Source organism: Nematolebias whitei, chromosome 7 (genome assembly GCF_014905685.2).
Source record: "Nematolebias whitei isolate Nwh7 chromosome 7, NemWhi1, whole genome shotgun sequence".
NCBI classification, from domain to species: Eukaryota; Metazoa; Chordata; class Actinopteri; order Cyprinodontiformes; family Rivulidae; genus Nematolebias; species Nematolebias whitei.
The window spans coordinates 50,130,470-50,143,352 of NC_056504.1; the positions used below are offsets into that span (position 1 = coordinate 50,130,470).

Genomic DNA, 12,883 nt, shown 5'->3' on the forward strand with positions numbered 1-12,883 from the left:
AGACAGACAGACAGACAGACAGACAGACAGACAGACAGACAGACAGATCCATCCATCCATTCATTCAGGGGGAAATTTGAGGCATCCAGTAGCATTTTCTAATTATACAGAAAAAAATACACATGAAATAATTGAAAAAGAAGCAGATGGATAATAATGTATTTTCACTGGACTAGGGTTAGGGTGATGACTATTGCTAGTATCACTCAGCCTCTGTGAATAACAAGCAGCCATCAGGGCACTAACCGTCAGTTGTTAGGCTGATGGTCCTCCTTAACCTGTGAACAGCTAGTTACAGATGTTGACAGATGTTTTCATGTTGCTGTGTTCATGCGTGCTCATCTGCTCACACAGACTCATGTTCGTGCTGCTGTTTGGCGTTTTAGTGCTTAGCATATTTTTAGTTAATGTTTTTCTTCGTTCATATCTTAGATCTTATTACTGTTTTTATTTTACATTTTATTGTTGGATGTAACTGGGACCCTGTGTACATAATTTAGTTCCACCACATGCGATGCAAATGACAAATAATGAAACTCCGAATCTCTCTGAATCTCTGAACAACTAACTGGTTGATCCACAACGAGGAGGTGCTATTTATAACTGAGCTTGTTGCAGCTCCTCAGACTGAAGAAGTCCTTTGGATAAAAAAATAAACTTTTCAACAAAGAAGAATCCGTCCAGAGGACCTAACTCAACCTGGTTAGATTTATCCACCTGGATTATTGAGCAGCATCAGGATAGTCACAAATAGTTTCAGAAGAATGTTGCTCAATCTGAAAAAAACTTTATAATAGCACATAATACAGCCTGATATGTACTTGGTAAGTGCTCGGTAGGTACCAGGTACATAGCCGGTATATACTCAGTAGAACTGTGATTGCCTCCAATAGACCAATAACATTCACCCATTTATCCATTTTCTTTACCCACTTCTTTCTAGGACACAGGGAGCAGAAGAGGTGGGGGACACCCTGGACAGGTTTCCAGTCCATCACAGGGACACAAAGACAAACGAGACAAATAATGCTCTCACTCACCCCCAGGGACAATCTAGGGTTACCAATGAACGTAACATGCATGTTTTTGGTCTGTGGAAGGAAACCAGAGTACCCAGAGAAAAACCCATGGTGAGAACATACAAGTATAAACTCCACCCAGAATCTAACAAGGTTGAGTCAGGTCCTCTGGACGGGTTCTGCTTTGCTCTTTCAACAAAGAAAAACCCGTCCAGAGGACCTGCCAGCCTTATCAGATTTATCTACCTGGATTATTGAGCACGCATCAGGACGTCCACCCAGAAAGGCCAGGAGGCGAACCTCTGGCCTTCTCGCTCAATGGTGACAGCTCCAGTCATCGTGCTGCTGCTTTGTTGGTTACTATAAATGACCCTGGATGAGAATGTGAATCGTTATTTGTCTTGTATATGCGTCCCTTTGATTGACTAGAAATCTGTCCAAGGTGTCCTTCAGCTCTCACTGTGACAGCTGGAGAAAGACACCAGCTCCCTGAGACCAGGAAAGAAAAGTGGGTGAAGAAAATGAATGGATGACGGACGTACCCTGTACCAGTGATGTGCAGTCAGGGGAGGAGGGTGAGGTAGTGCCTCACCTGTCATCATGACAAGTAAAATCCTAACAGTGATGAGAAAATACATTTGACCAGTTCTATAAAACTGTTTTATTAAACAGTTTTCTGAATTATTTCAACTCTTCAGTGGTCAAAATCACAGAATTTACACATTGCCTGTTCAAACATGGAAGAAATGTGCGGGGCGAGGCAGTGTAGTGCTCTGGCTCACCTCTGGTGGCGCTGTGTCATATGACGTAGACGGTTGGCGCACGTCCGTTGCTGTCTCTCTTTATATCGCCAATATACATGTTTGATTACACATGCGCTGCACATGATGTTCTACAGTCTGTCTAATTTATTGAATGAATGTGTGTGACATATTTCTTCTTTCTAATCGGTCATAATGCACGATGAAAATACACAGGGTGAGGCAGAATGTACCTTGCCACACCAGTAGGGGGCAGTGCTGCCCCATAGGGACAATGAAACGTCGCTGTGAGTTCTTCTGTTACGCAGAGGGGCGGGGGGTGAAGCAAACCGTACACTCATTTAGATTTCTTTAGACAAAACGGAAGATCATATCTCAGAACGAAAGGATTTTTCTAAACTTGATTTTCAGTCAGAAGGTATTAGAGAGAGGAAGGAAAAATGAAGAAGAAAAAAAGGCTAGATTGAAATATGAGCTTCTATTTTGGGTTCATATATCTGAGCATCCGATTCTAAACGAGTCAGTGCCTCACCTGTCACAAACCTCACCACACGTCACCGCCCTGTACATGAGTAGCTGGTTAGTTTGTGCCAGGTAAGAACTGGGTGTGTACACGTCAGGTAACTAAGCGTGTACCTGGTACATACCTAGTAAGTACCTGAAACATACTTAGTAGGTATCTTTAACAGGCCAAACTAACCCCATCCCCAGTTTAAACCCGGATAGTTTGGCCCAGGCCAGAGTATATCCTGGAGGATAAAATGTCTTAGGCCAAACTGAACCCGGGGGTATAAAATAGCTCAGGCCAGACTATACCCCTCCAGGGTAGAATATACCCATTTATATATCCATATATACCCATAGTCAGACCTGGGTGTATGAATTGGTCTAAATGTTTAGAGTTTTATTAAATCAGTTAGCTTTTTCACTTGACGACAAAGCTGAACTTCCAATGAAATTTTGAAAAATTAAGTAATTCTTGTATCTTTGACTCAGCACTATTGATATCATGGGGTGAAGAGACCTGGGTTGGATTATACCAGGGACTGGGGGTAAATAAACAGGTAGTATACTATCCAGTACACACCAGATATGTAAGTACCAGGTGTACTGAGCTGTACTGTGTATTGCTACCCTTTCATTTTTAAAAACCTTAAATGCTGAAAAACTGTAAATCAAAGCCTGATTATCAAGAGCCTGTTTACTGATTCACAATTATTTTTATTTTTGAGGGGGTTTCAAGTCTTTTTGTGTCACATTTTATGAAAACATAATTCCAGACTTAAATTATCCAGTTACTTTAATAAAACACCATGTTACTGTGTTTTTATTAATGGTAATGCTTTTCTTGGAGGTGTGATCCATAATAATCCATCCATTGATCAATTGTTCATTTATTAGCTCTTGTCTGTGCAAAAAACGTGGCTGTCAACTTGAGCTTTTTTTAATTTTTTTATTTAACTTTCAACTAAAAATATAATTTTCTAAAAATCTGTTATTAAAACCAATAGCATTCCTCTGAGAAAGATTAGTAAAAACTGATTAATTATTGACCAAGACCTCTTAAACAATCATAAAATCTAGTGTGAAAATAAAATTGAAAGAAATGAGCTGTATCATTTAATACAACATTTAAAATTAACTGTGTTTAATTTTTTTAAATTGTTTTTTGATCTGATAGCAGACTTTAAAAGCTCCAGAAACTGTAAAATATGTTAACATGTAAAATAAAAAAATTAAAATAAAAAATAAAATAAAACAAGAAACTACCCCAGAACTGGAAGGCGGGGATTAATAATTTATCGGTACTTGTGATTGGCCTGTTAAGTGATGGACACTTTTTCCACCAATGAGAATTCAGATGTTATGAATCTCCCCTACCCTCGCCCGTTTGCTTCCTTTTAGAAGTTCATCTTCTACAGTAAACAAATAAATAAAGTAAAATTAATTTGTTTGTGTTTTTAGACGTTCGGGTTGCTTAATAACTCGGTTTTAGGGGTGCTAGTGTTTGTAGCTTCCGGTTGTTAATGGCGGCAACTCTCACGGAAGAAGCTTGTTAGCATGTTAGCTTGCTAACTTCCCTCTGCGTCACAGCTAAATTAAGTTTTTTTATTTTTGACAACTTGCTGTTCAAACTTAAAATATCGAAACCGAAACGTGAGTAAAGGAGCTACATGTGTTTGTTTTATAATAAAAGATTACATGTAAACACCTGTAAGTACTTTGTGTTAGTCGTCATGCTAACGAGGCTAACGCGATTAATTCCTGCTGTTCTGAATTATTATTTTTTATTTAAATCTAGTTTTACTGGAAAAATTAATTACATTTAGAGTATTTTTTGTATTTGATATTTCTAATAAAAAAAATTCAGCTAACATTGTTATTCCCAGATTTATTCTAGTGCATATTAGCCATAAATAATAAAAATTTTGTTATTTAAATTTGTGTTTTTAGCTTTTTAAAACACATATTACCCATAAGCATGTCAACGCTTTAAACAAAGATGTTTTAGCTCGAGTGTATGTGTTGGAAACGACTCTCAACTACTACCACCCAACAGTCTGTTGGGCATTTACACATGTACACGGATAATTCATTTCTGAGAGATTTACTAAAACCTGTCCGGCAGTTCATACGTTCTTAAATTTAATTTAAAATTAACTTGTAACTCCAGCTTTGATTTCCCTTTGAGAAAAAATCAGACTTTGAACATGCTCACTTAAAAAATGTCCTGTCTTTGTATTTGATTATTTTACTTTATCAGCTGTTTGTGTTGCTGGAATGTTTTATTTTATTTTTTTAGGAAATAAATCAGTGAAGGTAGTGCTTCAGTTTCTGCTTTTACACATCTTTAAAGTCTTTAAAGTAATAAAGACTTTCTTTAGTTGTTCCGATTATGACGACATCGTTTCTTTCTCGAAGTTTACGCCTCTTTGCCCCACCTGTGGTTAAAGCTGTTTTTCACACAAACCAAACACAGTAAATGATTTTTAATCTTTGTATTTGTCTGCAGCCTGTCCCAGATGGTCGGGGAGAACATGTAACTTCAACGGAGTCTGTGTTGACGGAGACGTTGGTAACGGCACCTGCGTCTGTAATGTCAGTTTCATTTTCTTTAAAAAATATATAAAATCTGTTTGTTACTAAATTCAGCATCTGTATAGTGTACTGTGACGTGACTCAGAATGAAGCCCACAGTCAGGAGATGAAAACATTCATAAAACTGACTAAACAAACTTTTATCTCTGATATTTATTGACATTTACTGCTAGTGGCATTAAAATATGGAAATGATTTTCAGGGTCTTTTGTTTCAGAATTTTTTGTTTATTTCTTTTATTTTCTAAAAACATTTATTTTGTGACTTGTTTAACCATCAGAAGGTCCTTTCAGTTTACGACAAGAAGTGGTCTTTAGAGGCAAATCAAACATCTCTGCTTAAAATACTATTTATTATTGTTTTTGTCTATCATAAACTAGTCCGTCTTTTAGAACTATCACATTTTGTCCCTTTAGGATAACGTTAGGATTTTTGGACATTTCAACAAAAAATTCTAAATCAGAGTTTTTGGAACGCCGTCCACCCCCAGCCCTCACCCGCCACATCTGGAAGCCTGAAATGATGTCGTTTTCAATCTCGCCTTCACAAGTCGACCCGGTTAAACTTATATTTCTAAAACCTTCACATGTGCACAGTGCCAGTGTCCGCGTGTGATTCTTTATCTTGCATATATGTGGAGCTAGTTTTGTGCCACATGTTTACTCGTGCACAAGTGTGTTTTTGCTCCTCAACAGCAGAACTAAAATCACATTTTTCCAATGAGATGTCGGGTTCTGCAAAAACCTGCATTTGAGGAGGAGGCACCGTTTTTCTGGGTGTCTGCAAACAATATTGAAGCATTGCTGAGAAGTAAAAGCACAGTGGGCTAATGTAAAAATCAAACGCATAGATGTGAAGAAAAACAGCAACCGAAAGGATTGCATTATTTATGGGATCAAAATATGAAATCAAACGGGTTTCAATGGGTCCGTTTTACCCCAAAGAACACCTTTAAAGTTACTGGAAGTTTATGGGAGCATTTGAAACAATCCTGACAAAGAAATAAATAGTTTTAGGATTTGTCAGAATCAGTCATTTTTAGTGAGAACACACTAAAAAACAAATAAAAATAAATGCATGGCTTATTTTTCCCATTGGAACCCTCTGAGAAATATCAATCATGTTTTACTTTATTAAACAGTTTTAATTTTTTAATGCCAGTTGTTTGATTTCAGGAAATGTTTTCATTAAAATCATTCATGTTAATATTTCAGAGGACTTTAATTTACTTCTTCATATTTATTTTCCAGCTCTTTTTGACATTCATCATGAACATATAGAGTTCTGTGACTAAGCTGAGGCCAAAATACAAAAATTAAAAACACAAACTGTGTTCACATCACCCACAATTATTTTGTGTTTCGAACAGAATTTGATCCTTTTGTTCCTGTTTTTTTTTTTTTTTGTGCTACAAAAACTGCAGATCTTGAGCTCGAGTTGAGTCTTGAGTTGCTTTTCTGAGTAAAAACACCAAATTTAATCAACTTCAAGTAGCTTTTTAACAATGTTCACAACGTGGTGGGTTTTCATTTACCGTCCTGATTAAAGAAGACGTTGGCTCACATTGTGACAGGATTTAATTTAAAAATATTTTAAATGAAGTACATGCAGTAATAACATGTTATTTGTGACACTTGTTTCTTTCCAATACTTTTGTAAAAGTAAACTTTCTTTTCACAGGAGGGTTTCTCTGGTTTCGCTTGTCATGAGTGTAAAAATCCAAATGCTTTTGGAAAAACGTGCAATAAAGGTAAGATGTTTGTCTGCTGGGGTGAACTTCATTAATGTTGCAGAGCCTCCTGAGTTTCAGATCATAAAAACATTAAGGTTTTTACAGAATATCATTAAATATCTTACACTGAAACGGTCAGGTGCGTAATTTCTAATATATCACCACTTTATCCTGACTCAGCAGAGGCATTTTGTTTTTACACAACAGTAATAAATAATTACGTGATTTTTGAATTTTAACATCTTTGTCTCCGGTCCTGTCACATTTGCCTTTTTCTTGCTTCATTTGGAACAGAAATCTATAAAATATCATGAGTGACACAGATGCTTAATTTATCTTGTGTCGCAGCCTTATACTTTAACATTTCTATCAGATTAATTCGTTTTTGTCCACTTTATATCAGGGTTTGGCCTCAGTTTAGAAAAATAAAGAATTTATTTTCAATGTTTTTCTAGGTCTGGATAAGCGTAGAAGAACATTTGTGTTTTCTACTTCAGCCCCCTCTTCTGTTTCAAGCTGCTTCTAGCTTTTAATTAGATATAAAAAAAGATAAACATAAAGTTTTTATTCCCCTTCCGTACCTTACTGTGTTTAAACGTATTTAAAATAAATTAGGATTATTCACCGATGTTGTCACAAGTTAATCCGGCCCTAAAACAAAGTTGTTGTTTTTTAATTTTACTCTAAAAGAGGACAAAAATTTCCAAAACAAACATCATTGCACATAAGATAATTGAAATCATGTGTTTAGGTCCATAAACTCATCAGAAACGCACATATTTATTGTTTTTAGTAATGTTTCAGTCTGTACTGTACTTCTAATATTAACAAAAAGAGTCTTGGTGGTGGAGCTGTCTGCATCTATAAACTGAATATTTAACACCACGCCGTGATGAAAATTAATAATCACGCTACTTCCTGTGTATGTACAGTGTGTGACTGCGTGCATGGAGTGTGTAATAAAGGTCCAGACGGCGACGGACAGTGTTTGTGTCAGCCACCGTACACCGGGAAGCGCTGTGACGTCGGTAAGACCGTGATTCTGTTCTGCACTAACTGGACCTCATCAAACTGTATTTGGACCGAATGCTGAGATGATCATAATAAATGTTGACAGTGAGCAGCAGGTGCAAGAGCTGCAGCTCCTACTCGTACTGCAAAGGAGACGGCGACGACGCCAAGTGTGAATGTTTGCCTGGACACAGGAACATGTTGGGGAATAAATGCACACGTAAGAACTCGTTTTAAACACGTCTAAACTGATGTTTGAACCTGCTTCTGTCCCCCGTCGCCAAACGAAAAGGGGATTTGGAAATCTTGTGTCCGTGCATGTGGTGACTAATCACTTGAAAAATAAAAGAGGTACCAACTTCCATTTTGGTGTGTGACTGCATCTAGGCGTAAGAAACTTTCCTTTAGAAGATTGTCAGTTCAAAATCCAAGATGGCCACCACATAGATATTCAAACAGGCCACCCCTATCGTTTGAGGAAACTGCTTTCTAGTTTTATATTGCCTAAAAGTTTAGTTTCCTCGGATGATTGGGGTGGCTGGAGATTAATCTATGAGCCCCCCCTCCAGGTCCTCCATTGCTCATGGTGGTGAGAAAAATTGCTCCTTCCAGGATCCATCACTCTGCTCTGCCTACCTCCCTCTGTTCTCCTCACAGTGTAACTCCAGCTCAGTTGAAAAAAGGTTTGTAGGCTCAATCATCCAGGTAGAAAAAAGGTTAAATCATTTCATCTGGACCGGCTTCTTTAAAGGAGAAACGTTTCGTCTTCCATCCAGAAGACTTCATCAGTCTGTGGCTTGCCAACCAGATCTGTCCCATAAGTAGCCTTCACTGCTGTGTTTCAAGTCAACCTGTTAAGAAACTGGTCCAGATGACAAGATTTAACCTTTTTTTCCTGCTCACTTGAACATCTTGCACCAAAAACATTCAGGTTTATTTAATTCTCTGTTTAATTCCAGTCCAGAAAAAAACACTCGTCTCCAAAACAACAAACATTCACTGTTCAGATCCCTCAGCGACGGGGACATTGGTGTAACGCTTGTTACTAAACCGTCTTTAGTTTGATCCCAGTAAAATAAAAGGATAAAAACTTCACTCGTCAGAATCCTTGTTGTTGCATAAAACATAAAAGTTTATCCTGAACAGTTCTCAAATGGTGCAGTTTAAAAGAGTTTCCGCCGGTTCTTTTTCTGATATTAAAGAAGTTTTGAAATGCAGGTATGCATCTAAAGTAAACAAATCACTCTGAACCCACAAACCCCCCTGGAAGCTTGACCTACATCAGGCTGGCTGTCTTCAGTGTGGGGGAACAAACATGGTGGAATCAGACAAGCGCAGGATCTCTGTTGGAGAAAAATAAGCTGTCTTAACTTACAAGTCGGCCTCCAGATGGAGATAAGAGAATGTTTTGGGCATGTTCTCATGGCGACAACGCCAGTGAGGCACTGCGAGTCGGCGAGCTGGCCTTCAGGCCGAGACAAGAGAATATTTTGTGCACGCATTACAGACGAGGGAAAGGTGTTCTCAGCCATCTCAGCCTTAATATAAAAATATTCATACCAAAAATTCTCACATTCTCAGACAATGTTTAGGTGGAAATGAGAAACATATTCTTTACGAGTTATTTTGACAAGTGTTCCACAGAGTACCTTTAAACGTGGATCAGGATTCTGATGTGAACCGGGTTTGTTGTTCTGTTTAGAGATTTGCTCGATGACGGACTGTGACGTCAACGCTCGGTGTTCCTTGAAGGGCTCAAAGATATCATGTGCCTGTAAGCCCGACTACATGGGGGACGGCAAGGTCTGCGTACCCCGAAACCCATGTTTAGAGAACAGCGGAGGGTGTCCCATCAACTCCACCGTCTGTGTCTTCAAGGGTCCCAACAAGGTGGGGGTCTCCAGAGCTCAGTCCAAACAAACCCATGAAGTTGGAACGTGTGTTCAGATGAACGTCGTGTGTTTCTGTTCTCAGTCGAGCTGCGAGTGTATGTCCGGCATGGCGCCTCTGCGTGGCAGCCCTGAGTTTGGCTGCCAGCTCCTGTCTGCCTGCTCACCTGATACCTGTGGCCCCACCGCTGTCTGCCGGACTGAACTGGACGGAAAACCCAGGTCAGACAGAAACCTTCATACTGTGCAAAAGTCCTGGTCCAGTTCTCATGTTGTTATTTTGTCCTTTCAAGCAGCCAGTAACCTTTTAAAGTGCCTGTGACATGCATAACCCATCATTGCAAAAAGTGGAAGAAAACTTCTCAATATTTAAGAAATTTAGCAAAATACACACAATTTTACCTGTTTTGTCATAAATGACCTAAATTTTTCAACGGAGCAGCCCAAGTGAAACAGGAAGTGACATCAAAGGGGAACTACCTGCTCAATGTCCTCCAGACAATTTCGCAAAACTTCATACACACATGCCTCATCATTAGACGGAGTGTCGTATACACTTTTCATCACCGTAGCTCCAAGGTCAAGGGCACAAATCAAGGTCAAAGGTTATTCACGGTCTTAGCTTGCCCGGGTCTTTACTACAGATTGCTGTATAATAGTTGGTTGACGTGGGTATATAGTGACAATAAAGACATTTAGTCTTTTTAGCATTGACAAGTGGACGGATTAAGTAATTTGTTAATTTCTCTGCTCTTAACTCGTTTGGATCAGATGTGTGTGCGAGGCGGGTCAGATTGGAGACGGCCGGCGTTGCTACGGTAACCTGATGGAGCGCCTCATCGATCTGGACTCGAGCGGCAGCCAGAGAGAGAACCTGACCGGAGCCGTCACCTTGTTTGGTAAAACAACACAATCATACCCTGCCACAGACGACCGTCTCTTCGCTCTGAAGAGGGTTCTGGTTTTGTAAACATTTAGTTAAGGGAAGAAACTTTGTTTAGAGTTAAAAGATGAATATTCTGATGTTTTTAGCTCAAAATTTGATAGAAACTTAGTTTTGTTGCACAAATCTCTCAAAAATGTCCAGCGATTGTTGCCCAACATAAAATTTATTTTGTTCTAGTTGATTATTTGTTGCAGTTGAGCAATCTTGACCATAAATCCGAGGCCTTTCGCCCGTTGAGCACTGATCTGTCTTCTGACGTCAACAAGTGATGGAGCTCAGAGATGAAGCGCAGACTTTGCTCCAGCTTGGTCTCCACCTGGTCACAAAGTCGTCTCTTCCCTCTCGTACAGTTTTCATTAATTTATCACACGTTTGACTTGCAGAAACTAATTTGAGAAGCTCTTGAGAAGGATCTGAGACGGGTTCCAGACACCTGTGATTACTCAGTGAGGATTTTAAGACAGTAGTTGTTTTGTGGTTATTTTAAAGGCTTTGACACTCGTGAGGAGATTGAGACATTTTGAAAACTTAGTTTGGTGCAGCATAGTGAGCCAGTGACCAACATGTGTAAAAACTAGGACAGCTGTTTATTTTAGACCGTTGAAGACGGGTCGTATGATGTTACAGTACACATTTTTTATCACCGCAGCTCCAAGGTCAAGGTCACAAATCAAGGTCAAAGTTAAAACAAGGTCTATGCTTGCCCGGGCCATTGGTATAGATGGCTGTTTGTCGACAGGCGTATAATGCGCCGTATGTGTACTTTTCATCCATTCTCTGTTTGTCTTGATCCAGTTAAAGAAGCAAACTTTGATTCAGTTTGTGTTTATTTAAATCAAGCACAGTATAAATATTCTGTTTCAGTTTTAGTGTAACATGTATTACACAGGTCAAGCACCTTGAGTTTCCTTCTGGTATGAAATGTGCTTTATGAATAAATTAGCCTAAAGCCAGGAAACATGCAGCGTTTGTGTGCTGCCGATGCACAGATCTGTTGAACGTTTCGTCTCGTTCTACAGAAAGAGGCTGTCAGATGCTGCTGAGTCGCTCCGGACCCTTCACAGCCTTCTTCCCGCTGCTGAAACAACCTCTGACAGTAGGTGGTTCTGCCCGTTTGGGTCGCTTCAGAACTTCCCCTGAAACTTTTCTCATCTTCTTCTCTCTCTGTGTCTACAGTCTCTTTGTTTCCAGTTGTTTTAGCTTTGGTTTACATTTGGATGGACTGTTTGTTCATTAAACACCCATTCCCCTCAACCGTCAGACAGAAAAAATACAAATGTTGACTTTTATATCAGCAAAATGTTTAAAGATTAGTAATAAAATAAAATCAATATTTAACAAAACAGTGGTGGAAGATAAAAGAAAGAATAACAGTTGAGCAAATATTTCCTGTTATTCTCAGGATTATGCACATAAATTTAGATTAGCCTTAATAATTTGATACTGGTGTTTGGCATAAATTATATTTAACATTTTTATATATAGTGTGAGGCCTCTTGAGTGAAAAGACACAATTTTCTGTTTTTACTTTTAATGAAATCGGCAACTCTTACTTTTAAAGGAAGAGTTGAAACAAACGATCAGATGGATTTAAGAGCGAGTTTCTTTCTTCAATTGGTTATTTTGATTATTTTGCATCACAAATTAAACATAAAATGATTTTAAAATGTGGGATGATGTGAACTTTTGAAGATAATAATTCTGCTGCAGCTTTAGAGGGTTTAAACTCATCCATCCCACCTATGATGTCTAAAACTGTTTATTTACAAACTGTTCAGTAAACACTTGTTTACTTCTGATGTTGATCTTTTGTGTGGACAGGGTGCTAATGAGGCGGTGGTGTGTAGAAACCACCTGATCCTGGGTCAGCACCTCTACAAAGACCTGCAGGGACGAGACTTCACACTTTTCGGAGGAGAAAAGATGAGGGTCAAAGTAAATCAGGTAATCGTCTTCAAGTGGTCTGATTACAAAACAAATCGTCGTTTGAGCCCAGATTCATTCAGAAATCATTTCTGTGTAGAAGCCAGAGCAGGAACGGTGAAGTTATTTCCCTACTGGACAAATATTAGATCAGAGTTTAACTTCTTTTTGTTCCAAAATAATGATTTGTCTTAAACCTGTGAACAGGAGTCTTCAGTTCTTAGACAGGGCCAGATTCTTACTGTATGTATATTTATGGTTTTAAATCGAACTGAATGAGGGAAAGAAACTCTGTTTGTTAAAACATGAAAAAAAGAAACATTCAGTCAAAAAGAGTATCTTTTATTTTACTTTTATCTGTCCAAGCACCAAGAAAAGCCAACAGTAATTTTCCTTTGTTTATGCACAAATAATGAAACGGTTTCCTGATGCTGCTCAATAATCCAGGTAGAAAAATCTAAAAAAGTTAAATCTGGTCCTCTGGACATTCAAAAAAAACCAAA

General features: G+C 38.6%; 1 protein-coding gene across 1 annotated transcript in view; it reads left to right on the plus strand.

Moving 5' to 3' along the window:
• stab1 (stabilin 1) overlaps window positions 1-12,883 on the plus strand; it is a 102,464-nt gene that overhangs the window by 4,570 nt on the left and 85,011 nt on the right. Inside the window, exons 4-12 of the mRNA XM_037679029.1 lie at window positions 4,794-4,879; window positions 6,560-6,629; window positions 7,544-7,639; window positions 7,729-7,842; window positions 9,325-9,512; window positions 9,597-9,733; window positions 10,283-10,410; window positions 11,477-11,553; window positions 12,279-12,401. Of these exons, the coding sequence (XP_037534957.1) occupies window positions 4,794-4,879; window positions 6,560-6,629; window positions 7,544-7,639; window positions 7,729-7,842; window positions 9,325-9,512; window positions 9,597-9,733; window positions 10,283-10,410; window positions 11,477-11,553; window positions 12,279-12,401 (1,019 nt within the window). The remainder of the gene's footprint in view (window positions 1-4,793; window positions 4,880-6,559; window positions 6,630-7,543; window positions 7,640-7,728; window positions 7,843-9,324; window positions 9,513-9,596; window positions 9,734-10,282; window positions 10,411-11,476; window positions 11,554-12,278; window positions 12,402-12,883) is intronic.